This window comes from Seriola aureovittata, chromosome 23 (genome assembly GCF_021018895.1).
Source record: "Seriola aureovittata isolate HTS-2021-v1 ecotype China chromosome 23, ASM2101889v1, whole genome shotgun sequence".
Lineage (NCBI taxonomy): Eukaryota > Metazoa > Chordata > Actinopteri > Carangiformes > Carangidae > Seriola > Seriola aureovittata.
In genome coordinates, this window is record NC_079386.1 from 1,282,700 (window position 1) to 1,300,748 (window position 18,049).

The following is an 18,049-nucleotide window of genomic DNA, read 5'->3' on the forward strand; positions in this document are numbered from 1 at the left end:
CTGTTTGGGAATTTATTTTCAATCACAATGGACATGTATTACTAACTCTGTCTTTTAACATGGATTCCATTCTGTTCATGAACAGTTTTTTCAAGACCTTGACCTGGACCTTGAGGGTTTTTTTTTCTCTGTTGGTTTGTTTGTTTTCGTCAAACAATTAATAATAATAATAATAATAATTTGTTTATTTATTTATTTACATTCTTAACCTTATAATTTATTCTGTAAATATTTGAACTATTATACCTGAATAGTAAGATAGTTAATTTCCTTATTCCTCGTATATTTTAATAATAATCTGAAATGATGTTTGTGTGTATAACAAAACATTCTTTTGATAAATTTCAATAAAAACAAGCAGGAAATAAAAGCTCTGGCAATAATTATTGCTGTGAAAGTGTCATACCTGGGTGTGGATGCAGAACCTCAAACCAAAATTCAGTATATGAACATGTTCAATACCTTCTGTCTTTACAGAAAAGTTTAAGACAATTTAAAGAAGCATTCATCAGGCTAACACATTGCATAAACAGACATGAACTGAAATACAGTTGTGTTACTGACCCTCTCTTTCACACTGCAGTTTGTTGACACTCAACAGTCTTGTAGTCCCAAACCAGGAGCACGTTGCTCATTAGAGTGGTTGTTTTCTTTCTTGAAGACTACAATTCCCATGTACCCTGCGCACCAGCGCAGTGGCTCGAGGACTGTGCTCAATAGCAGTGTGATGGATGCTGAAGCAAAGCAGACACTAGATGCCCGAGGTTATCGGGCGTAAGACGGGAAGCTGTTAATCTTTTCTTTCAAAATAAAAGCATAAGGCCTTGATTATGAGCGTTTGACATATGAGCATTTTGGACATCCAGAACTGATTACACAAAACTGCATTCAAAACACATTTGTCTCATTGGACAGAACAATATTCTCTATTTTTGTTTATTTAAATATGCTATGATTGTTTTTATTTAACAACATGCTTCTGATTTCTTGATTTTTTTCCCCAATAATGATCACATTTTGATTCATCCAACAGCATAGCAAATCATTATATAAATTGTCTACAACTGATTCATTAAGTTTTGTGGAAGTTATTACCTTACCCAAAACTCACAGGTTAAATGCCTGTCAGTTAAGTTTTGGCAAATTTGATTATTTGGAAATTTGCTAGAGAGTTTCCTCAATTACAGTACAAAATGAACAGTGGCAGGCTTTACATTCCATGGTGGTGGTGGGTGATTTGCAGTGTCACCTCTCAGCAAGAAGCTCTGGGTTCAAAGCAGCCAGCTGAAGTGTTTCTGTGTGGAGCTGTCATGAAAATATAGATGTTGTTTTCCATTCCTTTTTAAGTTTAATTGGTGATTTTAATCACTAATTAACTGGATAACTTTTTTTAACCACTAATTCCTATTTTAGTTTATATTCTTACATATTCCATATTGAAATGTGTTGTAAAAAATAAGCACAAACTAACTGACACAGGAGTAGTGGATAGTTTTGGAGGCTGATGTATAATGTGTCTTATGTCAATTATTTTCATTTTATTCAATTATTTTATATTTACTTCAGACTATCTTATATGGATTTGAAAAAGCCAGTTAATTCTTATTACGTTCCAGAATTTTCTATACAGCTGCCTATAACACCATCCTGGATTTCTCTGCTCCCTATTCCGACAGAACGAGATTTAGACAGACCTTTATTTTGAAATGTCGTATCGGAACTCCGTTAATTCTTCTATCTAGCATGACTCTAGTCGCGTCTCTTCACCGTGCGCCCACACCCAACCTGCACTGTCTGCCGTGTGGAGAGGCAGCGCAGCCCCGCAGTGTATGCGGGACATTGTCTTCACGGTGCGGCTGTTGTCAGAAGATCTGTGCGGCCTCAGCAGCCAGGGGACAGCCAGGATCTCTGCAGTAGGTCTGCTCCTGTGAAAACACCCCATTCATTCTGCTGGCTGGCACTGAGAGTCTGTGCGCTCTGCGGCTGCTGCCATCATCCATGTTACTGTCAATGTGGATAGTGGCTTATTTACTGTGCATCATCTGACTGGAGAAGACATCTGACTGGTACCATGAGCAGCACTGGTGAGAGCATTTCTTTTATACAGTATACACTGCCTTTCCTCTGCAGTTGCGGAAATTCCTGTTAATATCATAAGGAACGATCCCAGTAATATTATGAAATTAAAAAATCCCTTCAGGGCTTCCTGTGTAGCTGTTTTGATTAGTGAGTCTGTGGTTGCTTTGTCCTGATTTACACATTTCCTCACCTGCTTTGGTGTCACTATAATATCCCCCTCTATAATATATTATAATATAATATAATATGTGTGAAAGCTATATACAATACATTTAAAATGTAAAGAGAACCGCTAAATAGGCTATCTTGTCATCCTTTATCTACCAGTGAAGGCAGCAGCATCTGGGTGCAAATTTGTGACCATACAATGAAGCCTGAGGTTGTCTGCTGCTAAGACAGTTTCAGATTTGTCCCAGTAAAAATGGATGTCATGTGGGCTAATTAGAGAGGATGTAGAAACACCCACAGTGGATTTGGTTGTTCTTTTCATCATGTCGCTATGCAGTCACTCCTGGTTTAAAGAGGCATGTCTGTTGTCTACAGCAGGCCTTACTCCTGGCAGGCTGCTGTCACAACTGGCTTTGTCCCCCGAGGAAGACTGAACAAATGTAACAAGAGCCTGTGTTCTGTCAAGTCCTGGAGCAACGATGCACTGTTTGTTTTACATGTAAATAAATGTATGTTCTCAGTGATAGAATTAATAGAAAACCTAAGTTCTGCAGCTTCTTAGTATCAAAGACAATCAGAGAGTGGGGTGTGGTTGTAAATAAAATGACATAGAGACTAATGTAAAATCAAAAATTCTAGATTAGGGTGAAACTCATGGTGTCAGTTATTGTGTTATGGTTAAGGGATCGCTATAATCTGTTGTCATTCTTGATTTAAGTAACTTAACACTGATCGTACATGAGTTGACATTTTGCTAAGGAGCCCTCAGGGCCCTGTTACAGCACCTCAGGGAACTCCATCAGAACTCGTGACCACAGGCTGCCATCCACAAATGTCTCAAAGTCACAAACTATGAGTTCGTATAAGATAAGTCAGAATTTGAAGGAGGAAAGTCAGCCCGGATATTTCAACCCCTGAGTTAAAATCAAAATGGCAGCAAAAGCACTTTATTAGCTAATGCTTCTCCTTTAGTGCTTCTTCATCCTCAGTAAACACCTCACATCAACCTCTGTGTTAGCAGTCTGTCCTACATCAGGTTAACTGTAATTCATTGTATTTAGCTAAGTAAAAAGGAGTGTATATATACGTGTGTGTGTGTGTTATGTTGAACATGTTATAGTTATATGTATATAGAACAGAACAGTTGCAGTATTTCTCTCACTTTGTGGAAAGAGTGTCAACAAACCGGTGGAACAATTGTTAGCAGTTACATAAAAAATTAAATTGAAATTTAATTCAACTCTAATTGAGTTGATTCAGATCATTTCACTTCAGATAGTTTCACTCGTTAATGAACCACTACGTAGACGTAACAATAAAAGTTGCTAATTTGGTGTTTTTATCTGAGTATGACATTTTATGTGTCCCGCAGGTCGAGCAGTGAGAGGTTCGTACCTTCTGCCAGCATCGTGTGAATGTAGCAAGTGCAGCATTACATTGTATTTTAAGGACAGTTTTTAAGGCAAAGAAAATCCCACAGAGTCAATATAACTGATGACAGAGACTGACCCAATCATAAATTCAACTCTTCAATACAGAAAGCATGGATGGCTTCTGGTTTTAATGAGACCCAGCGACGCTTTGCAGAGCGGCTGGAGCGGCTAATGAGACTGCTGCAGTTCGTCTGGGAGTCAAGAGACAGGAGAAATTAATTAGCAGACCGCTGTCAACTGAGGGGAGTAGACAAACAAGAGACACAGTTTGTCTTAACTTAGTCTCACTTCTCTGTGATGCCTTTTTTGCAGTTTGACCTTTTAACCTTTTGAGGAGTGTTGACTAGATATGTGAGTGGACAAGAGCAGAAAAATTCATTTCAGATCTCTACCTGTGTGTGATGACGGCTGGTCTCCACATGTACGAGTCCCTCTTGGTCAGGTGTGTCAGGTGTATGTGTGTGTGTGTGTGTGTGTGTTTTGTACACTGAGGTAGGAAAGATACATAGGGTCACTTAGCTCCAGTGCTAATAATCGTTAGCAAAGCAGTGTAGAAAACGTCAGCTGCAGCTTCTCATCTTAGTTAAAAGTGGTGCGTCGTATCAGCTGTCACTAATTCATGTTAACTCAGTCACTAACTTCATGTCAAGCCTAAATGAAACTTGGCTGTTGTCGGTTTGTGTGTGCTCTTCACACCACTGGTAACACTTGTCAAAGATAGTTTGTGAGGGAAGACGCTCCACTGTACAACACCATGTACAACCACAAGTCAACTGTTTCTTTAGTTCATACAAACAGAGTGAGACGGCCTCTTCTCAAGAATTAAAGCGCATATACAACCCTACCATTTCATCACCTAGGCATAGTTTAGATTATCTAAATCCTTTTTTTTTTTTTTTAATCACACCAAAGATTTCTTGAGATTACAGTGTGCTTGTCCTGAGCCACCCTGAACCTAACTCAGTGTAACCTGTCATGGCATCCCACCAGAATCCTGTCCAGTACCAGCCCTCAGTCCAGAACATGTTCTGCTTGAAAAAGAGAGAAAACTGAGATCTGTATCCACAGGTGTCTTCTTTAGTGCCACCTGTGTTTGACAGTGCAAACCTGGCCACAGGTTTGGTGTTTAAATAAACTTCTCAGAACAGGCTTGGCATGATGAACACACCCTGAGACAAAGTTGAGCAATATAATCAACCTGCAGGCCAGTCTGCATTCCTTCAATTGTAGAAAAATATAATTACACTTCATCATTTGTCGATCGCTGTATGTGGAACAGCAGAAAGTTCAGAGTGACATTAGAATGGGTTATTGAGAGGCCTCGTGCTGAGACACATTAGCAGCACTGAGCCCCCCCCCCCCCAAGGAATAATTATCAGTGACTAGTAGTGGATGGATAATGAGAGAATAGCCTGTTAAATCAAGCTCAGATTACTGCCACGGGTCACTTAAGGACACGTGTGATCAACAAACCTACTTGGTGATATCCTGACGACTGGTTCTTTACAGGCAGACAGCTGGGATCAATATAACTTACATTTAATCTATCTGTGGATTCCTGTTCCTTTGTAAAACTGACAGTGTGCTACAAAGCCAGGTGACGAATGTCGCCTCAACACTCTCCACCCTGGCTCATCCTCAGCATCATCAGTATCATCAGCAGTAAAACACCGGTCCGAGACTCCGCCACCTTCTCAAAGCGCCTGTCCAATTATAAAACAGTGATTTTATCTTGGCCAGCGGAACTGACACCTGGTTCTTGTGAGTATTTCATCACACTGCACAGCAGCTGGTGAGTCCATCTTGAGCTTGTGACCTGCAGTTTGGACTCAAAAGCAGAACTCAGAGACGTGACGGTAAAAAGTTCAAACACAGATTTATTGTAAACTTCAAAAAGGTGAAGATGTCAGGGGGGTTGAGACAGAAAAGACGATGGGGCGGAGCAGGCGGAGAGATCTGGTTCCAGGGGCCAGGGCGAGGAAGATGGAGCAATGCGGGCGAACATGGTACAAGTGGACCAGCAGATGGACGGGGGAGCCCGACCCAACCCTCAGAGCGACACTGTCATTTCAAGAAATTGTTCAACAATTTGGTAAATTCCCAAGAGTGAGATGAGAAGATCCATATCAATATCATGTCTGTCTGTGAAGTACAGAGCTGGACTCAGGCATGGTTAGCGTAGCGTAGCATTAAAGACCGGAAGCAAGGTGAAAAGAGCTAACGTTAAAATATACCGCCACCAACACCTCTAAAACTCACCAATCAACATGTTGCATCCAACTATTTGTCGGGGAGCAGCCGTGCACAATGGCTGTGGGGAGATTTCAGCAGTTTTCTTGACACAGTGAGGTTGCCACGTTTTGGTACCATTGTGCCCGTGCCAAGACCAAATCCAAAGCCTGAACTCGCGGCCCTGTGCTATAGTTGGAGACCTTCCACAGAGGTCCTGGGCACACGCATGAACAGCATATAACTCCCTGCAAATAGTTAACTGTATGTTTCTGTTTGTGTGCGCATAAAACAAATGAGACATTTTATGTTCTGAGCTTTATTTTTCAGCTTCGTATAAAGCCAGACTAGCTGTTTCCACAGGCTTCCATTCTCTATGCTAAGCTAGGCTAACCATGTACTAACTCCGCTCTGTGCTGACACAGACATGTGATTGATTTTTGGAAAATGAATAAGTGTGGGTCGGTGTTACTTTATTTCTCAGCTGTCAACAAACACCATGAAAACACTTACACCACACGGACACTGCTGCTGGTCCCTGCGGCTTCGACACAAGTCGCTGCGGCGGTGTGCAGGAGTGTTGCGCTGAAGGCCACGTGGCTCCAGGGTGTGTGTGTGTGTGTGTGTGTGTGTGTGTGTGTGTGCCTTCCTGTGTGTTCTCTGTTAAGAATGATGATGTAGGTCTTTAGACACGTGCAGCCCGTGCTCGACACAACCGAGTAAAAAGAGAAAGTGAAAATACTGGGGCGTCTGCATGAATGTGTTCATTACTGGAGATAATACATGAGAGTATCAAAGATAGGCAGATGCTGACCAATCACTGTGCTCCATCTGGGTTATGTAATTTGTTTGGCGGTTTATTTGTTTGCTGTACTGAACACCACATCTATGTATGTGTTCCCATAAGAATGAAACATTATTAACAATAGGTTATGCTAAAGATTATTTTAATTATCCATGGCCATAACATTTTTTTATTATGTGAAACTAAAGTGATAGGCAAAGTTAGCATGAGTTGAAAGCAGAGGTCGACCGATAGTGGTCTTTTAAAGGCTGATATAATAACAATAATTTGGAGCAGATAAAAAGCCGATAGCCGATTAATCATTTGATATCGCCCGGTAGTTTGACACATGACTCTGAGGTGCTGTACAAAATCTGGTGCCAGTCGGCCACTAGGGGCTGCACGGATTCATACAAAGTTCAGTTTGCATGTTCAAGGGTTATTCCTCAGTCCATGCACAAAGTGTCTTCTCCAAAGCGTCTCAGGAAGCTGTTATCTCTTCCTGTGCAGCAGAGGATTCTCTCCCAGTAAAAAAGGGACAACTGATTGGTATTTAGAGCAGCTAGCATAAAGCTAATGTAAAGCTAAAGTATAGCTCCTTCACAGCAGCCATGACAGTGTGACTGTAAACCAGCATGAACCAGGACCCTGCAGCTGAAGCAGCTACATGGCTACTAGCTACAGGCTACTTTTCACATTGTGAAATGTCTAAAATGTTGGAAAGGGAAAGTGTAAACTGAGTATTTCTTTTAATTTTATTCCTCTGCCGATGGTAGTCGTGCTCCAGCTGCTGCAGTAGTGGCCCAGCACAGCTGAGTGAAATAACAGTGGACACGACTGGTGGGCAGATCCAGACTGGAGTCAGGCTGACACCACAGCTCTTCTTACTGGGATAAATACTGGCTGACCTCAGTGGTGCTAAGCCCCTGCATTGGAGCAAACACACACACACACACACACACACACACACACACACACACACACACACACACACACAGTAGTAATTAAGTCTGCTACGTGGTGGTGGCTTGTGACATTTCCCTGCAGCCTGTTGTTTTACATGGGCCTTTGATGAAGGCAGGACTGGCATGTTGTTTATCCTGCGTGACTGAATAGTTTGGTCACATCAGTTTTCAGATGCTCAAAGCTGATATTTGTGGACTGAAGCTGATGTAATATTCTATTCATGTAACCCTGCCCATACAATATATACAATATATTAATATGAAATAGTTCACATTCATCTCTTCTGTAGCAGGACAGCTCAAAACAGATCCTGTTTTCTTTATTTATTTACTATGCAGAACATAAAAAAAAATATTTAACCTGCATGAACTTGGCTAAAATTTCAATTAGAGCATTCATGCACAACACTGACCATTGTGGGATACCAACTCAGACGTTATACTAACATTAACAATATGTTTATTCACTGTCAAGGGAGACGTTTAGTATCAGATTCTTGGTTTTGTATACGAAGATGTTTGTGCACTGAGACGTGCTTTAGTTTAAAGACTGGAACCCGCTATCTGAACTCAATCTGAAGCAAAAAAAAAAGAAGAAGAATGATTAAAACTGCAACCGAGTGTGAAATATCATTCAAAAAGAAACGAGAACCCTGAAGTTATCCTAGTGCAAATTGTTTTCCTCAAAACATGTTGCTCGTCCATTGAGTCATATTTTATTCATTCCTCTCGTCGTACCTCACAGCTCCGGCATGCAGCATGGAGCTTCCTTTTAAATGAGTTCTCGGTCGAGCATGCTGAGTGTGTGACATTTAGGTGCGACGGCAGCCGTCGACCATGCATTTTACCGGGAGCGGTGCGACGCAGTACTTAGAGTTATGTAACAGGAAGGGATGTGACCATACCAGAAATTTGGTCATTGATACCAATACCATGATTCACGATACCTCATTCAATATCACAGCAAAGAAAACAGGATGCAGCTGACCGGCTGGCTGCTGCACCACAGTGTTCAAACACACAGACGTGTGCAGAACAGTGGTGTGAATATATTCATTTAAAATTCAGCGTTATATTCTGATAGACTGAACAGTAACGAAAGTAGCCTGCTAGCGTTAGCCTTTGCGAACGCTTGTGAAACGCTGCAGCGACAGAGGTCGTGTCATCTTGATGACATGTTGATATAAAGTGAACAACTGAAGCTCTGTGTGCAGATCTGATGTCTGTCTCTGAGCTGCTTATGTCAGTTTGAGGTGTTTCCTGCTTTCATTTGAAATGCTAATCTGACACCGTTTACAGACTGGCTTTTGGTCGTCTGTAACTTGTCCCTACGATCTGTGTCAAATGCAAAATATCTATGTAAAGTTCTGGTGGAGCCGCACTCGCTGCTGCCGCTCCACATGTTGTTGCTATTGTTTACTGTGCCCGCCTCCTTCTTCTTCTCTACCAGTTTGATGACAGGCTTGTAGGGTTATTATACTGCCCTCATCATTACCAGTCTAAATCTATACTGTAGAAAAACATGTACGATCACATTTTAAGAATTTTGGAATTGACTTGGTACCAAAGTATTTGTTCTTGTGACATCCCTAGTGACAGCCTGTGTTAACGCAGCTGTAGCAGACTATGTGGATTTAATGAGTGCAGGCAAGCTGACAAGAAAACTGTTCATGTGATTCTTCAGAGGATGAAATGTTCAACTTCCAAGGGATTGCAACTGATACACACATAAATGCAAAGTCATGGTGTGTGAGTGCAGCAGCTGCGCTGACAGCTTGAGTTATTATTATCTGGAGTGTGTGTGTGTTTGTGATGTGATTTGTTGCAGTTTTGTCTCTGCATTCGTTTCCTGTTTGTTGAAACTGTCTGCTGCATAATTGGCAGCAGGTGGATGTGTTGTGTTATGGTGGAGTCATTCTACCTTCTGTTTTTGTAAGTCAGAGCATTTTTCCATCTGAATCCCTGTGTAAAGCTCTTAATCTGCCTGATATATCACATAATCATGTGTGATTCAAGGGAAACCCAATATGAATAAGGTGCTGGTCCACTACGAGCCTCCAGAACAGCTTCAGTGCTGTTGTGTGGAGCTGTACTGGAGGGTTGAACAGCACTCTCCCAGAGGATATTCCCTTTGGTGTGTTGCTGTTGGATACTGGTTGTGTCCGAAATCACTCACTCATTCACTCCTCCCTCCTCACCATCCAGGGAGTTCTACGTAGAGGACTATATAGTGAGCTCATCTGTACACTGCTCAGGTCATTTTCACCACTGTCAATCAGTGCCAGCGCAATGCATGATGGTATATATTGCGTGGTTAGTGACCATCGGTTGTACACTACTTTTCATGATGCATTGTGGGATACTATGAGTTCACTATACTGGGTATAATAATTCTTTCTATACATCCAGACAGCACAAGAAAATGGCAAACTCAGTTTAGTTCTGACCAAGTAATTTGATTGGACGAGAGTCATTCCATGAGTGCACTGGGACTTTTAACCACATGTATCACTCCGCTTTAAAGGTTCAAAATTTACACAAATTCCCAGTTGTTCAGTTCGGTTGAGATCTAGTGGCAGTGAATATATTTATCCCCTCATGCGAGTGTGACTTTTGTCATTTTCTCAAGAAATAGCCTGGAAATCTTAAACATCTTCATACATACAGGCAGAGGTGGGAACTGTACACAACTTCATGACTTGAGTCTCAGTATAGATCCTCCTGGTCCAGTACAAGGGAAAGTTGTTCAGTCAGATCTTTACTTGAGTTAAGGTCCTGGAGCACTAGATTGTGAAAATACTGAAGTATTCAAAAGTACATTTTTTTTATATCAACACATTGTTGTTTTATATTTACAGAACTGTATGACTCTGAAACAACCGGCTGACTGACTGACTGACTGACTGACTGACTGACTGACTGACTGACTGTAGAACGTGTTGAATTAAAAGCTTATAGAATATGATTCAAAACATGTGGAAATTGCCCTAAAAGGGCAGGTAACAGGTCATCCATCCAGATCTGGGTGGCCACAGACTAAGTGACGTCCGTCTCCCCAGTCATAACTCTTTCCGTGGGATCCTCAGGTGACGTCCCCGTGCCAGACAGGACATGTAATCCATCCAACTTGATCAGGGTCTTCTTTCTGTCGGACATGCCCAGAATACCTCAGCAGGGAGACGTCCTGGGGGCGTCCTGGGGGCGTCCTGGTGGATCCTGTGGAAGATCAAATGGCGGATTGCCTCACCTGGTTTATTTCAATATGAAGGAGTGAAGGAGCAGCTGTTGGTCTCTGAACTTCGTCAGGATTTCCAAACTCCTTACCTTGTCCTAAAGGGTGAGCCCAGACACCCTGTGATGGAAACTAATATTGTTTTCATCAAGTCAAGTCAATTTTCTTTGTACAGCGCCGATTCACAACATAATGTCTCAAGGCACTTTCCAAATAGAGCAGGTCTAGACCTTCTCTTTATGACATTATTTACAGAGACCCAACAATTCACACCAAGAGCAGCACTAGGCGACAGCGACAAGGAAAGACTTCTTTTTAATAAGCAGAAACCTCGAGGAGAACAGGACTCAGGGTGGGCGGGGCCATCTGCCTTGGGTTGGAGAGAGAGAGAGAGAGTGAGAGAGTGAGCAAGAGAGAGCACAGAGGAAAAGAACAAGAACATACCACGTACATATCCATGATGTGACTCTTTCACTCATGACCACGGTTGAGGGTTACAATTTAGTGCAACTGGTCAATCAAGAACTTTGCATTTGGGCTAAACTCCCTCTTCATCATGGCAGTCCAGTATAACAACTGCATTTCCATTTCCTTTCAAATGCTCTGTGGCGCCGTTTTCATACTGGCTTTTGGTCGTCTGTAACTTGCCCCTGATGAATCTGCCCTTGCCGGTCCCAGTGTTCCTCCCTCCGAACCTACAAGGTCTTTGGTACCATTGAAAAACAGGTACCATCGCATTTTCAGAATTTTGGCGTGGACTCAGATCTCGTGACATCCCCCCCCCCCCCCCGCTACTGTCATAATTACTACAGCTGCGTGACTGTGGGTCATAATAAGCTGCTACACAATCGACCTATAGGGTCATTTTTTAGGGAAGGACACTCTGTCATTCATACAGGCCAAGAGTCCCTTTAATCACCCAACAACAATTTTAATGTCATGAACACATGTTTACTTCAGCTATTTGTAGGTACTGTTAGGAGGAAAACAGGACATGTCGTCCTTTGTGTTGTTCAAATGCATCATGGGAATGTGTGCAGCTACCTTGAGAGCTAACTCTGCACTTTAAACCTGGATCAGATTACTGCTGTGTGGTGAGAGGGAGAGACACAAAGATCAATGGGCGTCTGTGAATTATTTATCAATTCACTCTCTCCTGAGTGTGTGTGTGGGTGTGTGTGTGTGTGTGTGTGTGTGTGTGTTCTTGTGCTGTGATTTATTGGTTGTGGAGACTGGATTGCTGTCTGTGCTTTCAATATATCGGTGGCTGAAGTTGCCAAATCTTCCTTTCCTTTCCTTTCCTTTCCCTTCCCTTCCTTTCCTTTCATTTCCTTTCATTTCCTTTCCTTTCTTTTCCTTTCATTTCCTTTCATTTCCTTTCCTTTCTCTTTTTTCCCTCCCACCCATCTCCCATCAATTCTCTTTTCCTCCCCTGCTCTTCCTCCTCCTCTGTCCCCGTGAGCTTCAGCATCTCTCCAGTGAATGAACCAATTAACCAGATTAACACTCCCAGATCACACTGTGTGCCATGTTTTTTATTAAGGAGTTTCAAACTAGGAACCTTAATGTGGGTCAGAGTAGTGACTCTTTCTGGTGTTAATTCTTTGTAAGACTGGAGGGAGATTTGCTTCATGTTGTGCTTCCACTAATCCTGAACATCAGCTTTAGTGTGTTAAGACTGAACATGGAACTAGGTTTTTCTCGGGTTAGTTAATGTTGTGTTTGTGCACTTTTTGTTCTATGATTTATATATAATATGCTGTTTAAGATCCAGGCAAATGTAAAAAGAATAAAGGTATCTGGGTTGACTTGATTTAAATCAGGATTTTATTGGACTACGTCACATATTCTTGATTATTGTGCCTACAGCTCAGCTGATTGCTTTTGTTTCATGTGTGCATAAATACAACAGTGCATTAAAAACACATGGATGATTATAACGCAAATATAGAATATTCAATTCCATGTACAGATTCAAATTCAAACCAGTCAGAACAGCAGACATGAAGATATCATAAATTCTGGGGGGTTTATTTACCTCAAATAAATAGACAGAGACGGCCCTTTTTTCTTAATTACCATATCATTTTCTAAACATTTTTGAGCATGTTATCAAAGTATTTATTTATTATAAACTTTTTAATATTTTTTTTTGTTTAGAAATGTAGAAATTATTTTTAGTTATATGTAGGTATAATTCTCATAAACTCAAACGTCCTCCATGTTGACCTGTTGTTTGGTAAATGAATGGGAATGGATGGAAATGTGCATTTTAGCATTATAGCAGTGCAAGTCATTTACGCTGCTTCCCTGTCAACAAAATACCTTTTTAACTCAAGCAGTATGTTCTGTTTTGCAGTTATTTAATGGATGTTAAGGTACCACCAGTGAAACTCAACACTGCAAAAAATATTTCAGAATAAAAGCTGATCAAGCTTTCCTGCAGGTCTAATTAATTGTAAAAGATGGTTCTTCCTTTCCCTAATGTAAAACTATTTCAGTATTTAATCTACAATTAATATACTTTTTTTAAAATCAGCTGAGCTACTGTTAATAAAACTCAACACTTGGCAATATTTCACATTAAAAGCTCTTCAATGCAAAGGGCATTTGTTAATTTGAAACATCTGCAGGAAGTGACTTTGATTAAACAAAAGTCCAAGCCCAAACCGTTTAGTGTTTTTTCTTTACCATGCAGCCTTTATCAGGGACTGGCTGTTGTATGTTGTATGTTGTTGTGGTCATGGCTATTATTTGGTTGATATTTGAGACTTGGCTAATATTTGAATATGGCATCATGCTGCTCCCATGCAGTTTCCATGAGTTAAAATGAAAGACAGAAAGAGTGTGAGAAGAAGAGAGGGCAAGAATGGTGAGAGAGTGATGGAAAAAAAGAGGAGGGAGGAGGTAAAGAAGGAGAAAGGGAGGATGGAGAAATAAAAAGCCAAAAGTCATTCCAAGTCATACTGCAGTTGCTGTAGTGAAGCTTCAGTCCAGTAACTTCAGTGACTACCACTGACTACAGCCTCATCTGTCCTCCTCCTCTCTTCAATGAGCTGACAGTGTGTGGCACTGTGGGGTGATGTGTGTGTGTGGGGATATGTGTGTGTGTGTGTGTGTGTGGGGGGGGATGTGTGTATGAGGTGTAGTCTCTCTCTACAATGTCTCTCATTAAATATAATCTGAAGGTGTGGTGTACACCATCGCTGCCCGTCCTACAAATTATATTACTTTGTTTATGCAAAGAAATCTGCCCCAACAGCATTAGGTTGTTGTGTAGTTCACTTTACCACTATAGGAAACGATGCTACAGACAGTTCTGCAAAGTGAGCACATACAGCTTAAAAGAACATAAATGGCCTTAAAGACATCGGTCTGCAAATTCTGCAAGGTCCCCGAATCCCCCGGTGTGAAAGTGGGTGTCGACACCGTGAGAGTGAGTTGTAGAAACAGGAAATAGGTAAACCTGTTCTCTCCTCTTATTCGTTTGATGTCAGCAAATAACAGTAGGCTAATGTTAAGGTGCTAGCTCACAGTGCAGCTCTCTCTCTGTGTCTGCCCTGCTAAACATATGGGCAGTGTGTCTCTTGGTCGGTGTGTGTCGTGCTAACCTGCTACTTCCGGTCTCTGTTTGAGTGAAATACAACATTTTTTAATGTTTGATTGTTTGATTGTTGTAAGTCCTCCAGCTGTTTGCTTGTGTGATGCTAAACCCTGAGAAAAAACTACTGCGATAGCAGTGCTGTGAGATAAAGTCAAAAAAGGTCAGCGGCATTTTGCTATATCACACTTTAAAAAAAAACATCATTAGGAGCAGAGAGAAGTGACATCACCAGTGGAGATGATGACATCAGAGGTTATACACAGCATGTGACTGTGCATTTCATCTGGAAGTCAAGCAGCATTCCCTTTTACCTCATCATGTGATCATCATTACAGCCAAGACATATGAAGTGATCTACAGCAGAACTCTCCAATACTTTAAGTGTCGGACCTTTAGTAAATATAACAGATGAATTCTTCTTGGACCTACAGTATCCTGTTGTCCACATGCATCTGTGGATAGAATCAGAGCTCTTTTTATATGGTGATAACCCCATGATGATTTTTAATTGTCGTGTCCTTCTACAGCCAAACCAGTGTATCCAGGCTCTCCATCATATTGTGACTATGACCTGTATTTTGTTGCCCCAGATAATCAGTGCAGTAGTGAAAGGAAAAAAAGCATTTTGTTCATTTCTAAGACTCCTGTCGGATGTCTAATTGTAATCTGCATTTGCACATGCTCACGTCCACCGTCCCACCTACAGCCTAATCTTCTCACTCGGCTTTATGACCAGCAGGTGGATTTGGGATTGGTGTCGATGGTGCATTGCAGAGGCACATACATACGTATGCCCACAGAGAGAGAGAGAGAGAGAGAGAGAGAGAGAGAGAGAGAGAGAGAGAGGAGAAAGAGGCCCACATCACACGCTTCTGTGATCTCTCTGTGGGCTTTTGGGGCTCGTTCCTCATTCTCTTCTCCATTATCCACCCTGCCAGATATGGTCATCTGAACCTTTTGAAGTCAAGCTCTTTATGATAGTCTGCTTCACGTTAGTGCTGCAGGCTCGTCACGCATTAACCTGCCATATAACGACCCGGTCGTCTCCTATTGGAGTACGAACACTGCAAGTGCAAGGTGTAACTTCTGATTGTAGGAAAATGCTCGGAGTGGTGAGTGACGTGGATAAGGTCATGGTCAAAAGGTCTTGAGGAAGTACATCATTAGGAGGAGTCTTACTGCCCTGTCCCTCTTCCTTTATCGTAATGTTGTACTTTTCCCGCATGCTGTCAGGATAACGCTCCTTTAATACAACTTATCTTTGTAGTTTCAATCTGTAATAATATGTACTCACAAACTACATTGTCAAGATCTGGGAACACAACAACATCACTAGAAAGGATTTATGGGACAAAAACACACAATCAGATCAGCCCGACTTATTAGGAGGAGAAAACGGAGGTGAATGGTTGAATTAGCTGCGGACAGACTTTCTGACTCAGCTTTTACTTGCCATAGTTGTGCACAGAGGATTATTATCAACATTTCAGGTAAGCTCACTCTCACTTTGACCTCAACATAAAATGGTCTCAATTTAATTTACAGTTTGGTACCTCTCTCCCCTGTATAGAAGCCACTTCCACCCCCCCATCCATCCGCAAGGCCACCAGCATTGTGGCACACCCTTCCCACTCCTCCCACGGAAAGTCCCCCCCCCCCCCCCCCCCCAATAAGACTCCGCAGCATCAGGAGCAGGTGTGCCTGACTGTGCGATAGCGTCTTCCCCCAAGCAGTCTGGCTTTTTAAAACCAAGGAGCCTCCATCCTCTTCCATGCCCCGTCTCACTCAGCATCAGCTGTATACTCCCCGATCTGTCCAAGCTCGGAGATTTTCTGTCTTCCCGTGTAATGTATATGTCTGCTCATATCTATCGCTGTCATGTAGGTTCTGTTTGTTTTGTTTTGAATGACATTCTGCTTTTTAAAATTCCAAAAATATAAAATACCCCAAAAAGTCTGCATTAGTTCCTATGAAAAAAAAAGTGTTATTTTATGATCATTTTAACGCTTGTAAATTTCATCATGTGGCTATAAATGCTGTTGTGGTGTCATTATTTTTGGCTCAGCTGGAAGTGGCAGTGCTGGGTTTTGCTCCTGTTTTGGGATTTTTCTGTGGACGCCACTTGGCAGCTCTGGTGCCGGATGATTTGCAATGCAGATCCTGTCTTTTTCTCTCATTCACTAACACACACACACACACACACACACACACACACACACACACACGAGCTGTGCCTGCTGCTGAGTCACATGGCAAAGTCCACCATGCACGCTGTTCACCCGAAGCTTCCTACCTTTTACTGAGCACTTTGTTTGGTTTACGTTCTGGTGATGATCCCTCACAGCTTGGGAAGACTGGGAAAGAAAGGAGGGAGAAATAGAGGGTATGTGAGTAAAAAGTGGGTGGTGTCAGAGATGAAATGAGGCCATTGCTCAGTGCTCAGTCCCACTGGCATGTGTCTCCACTCGCTGACAATCAGCTTTTATGCACTCCTCCGGTACATCCTGTCTGTTATTTTTGGTAGTTTTAAATAACCTCCTCTATGGGCTCCTGCTGGTCTGGCTTGGCAGACCTGATACCCATTCCCCTGCAATGTCATGGCTTTGAATGCAGCGCCTGTCCTCTATCTGAGAGGGTGTAAGTAACATTCTTCGTTTCTAGGCCAGTCCTGAAATATTTAAAAAGCTGAAGTATTGTGGTCAGGATACAGTATTTACATACTGAATAAATGAAAAAGTGAAACCACTGACCTCTTGTTGACTGAAGACAGACATAGTAACCAAAGTGATTAGGATTCATCCTCTGAGAACCATAAATGTCTGGATTAAAATCTGTGCCAAAACATCAAGTAGATTTAGATATATTCCACTAGACGCTGCTGCAGTGCAAGTCAATCCTTCCAGCTTTTTGTCCAAGACATTTCCCTCCAGACCAAAAATGTCCGGCTGCTTGTGACACTAGATGAACCGTCAAGAGCTCAGCATCGTCATTTGAGAGCTACAGTATATAGCAGATTGAAAACTACTGGTGGAGCTAGATGAACAGTGTTCATCCAGCGTTCATCCATCCTATAGGGGAAAAAAAAGTCTGTACAAAATTCATGTATTAGTCGTCGAGACATTTCAGTCTGATTAAAAAGGAAATATGGGGCTGGTCCACCATAGGAGTGGTCACTTGTTTCTTATGGCGGGGTCATGTGGTTCAGTCATGTTCTGAATGCTTGGCGCGGCGCCTAATGAATCTGCCTGGTTGCGTCACTATAGTGGAAGTGTGCATTGTTTTATTGAGGCCCAAATCATGGAGAAGTTCCAACACTTATAACCGTTACCCTAAGGTGACCCGACACCAGCTGAATGAAGAATGACCTCATTGTTTCTCTACACTCTACGTACCGTGTTCACATCACGTAAACCATCTTCTCTGCACCTTGGTCATAGAAATGATTTGAGAGAGTGAGATTCTCAACTTTTCAAATTCCAAAACCACAAACAGACGCCATCATTCATCTCCCTTTAAAAAACGTCCACGCTCTCCTCTCATCATTTGTAACGGTGA

At 41.9% G+C, this 18,049-nt stretch overlaps 1 protein-coding gene across 1 annotated transcript in view; it reads left to right on the plus strand.

The window, feature by feature from the left end:
• The first annotated feature begins 1,760 nt into the window (after positions 1-1,760).
• The window catches only part of ablim2 (actin binding LIM protein family, member 2), a 90,089-nt gene continuing 73,800 nt past the window's right edge, over positions 1,761-18,049 (plus strand). The window contains exon 1 of the mRNA XM_056368609.1: positions 1,761-2,084. Coding sequence (XP_056224584.1) covers positions 2,072-2,084 — 13 coding nt within the window. The 5' untranslated portion in view covers positions 1,761-2,071. The remainder of the gene's footprint in view (positions 2,085-18,049) is intronic.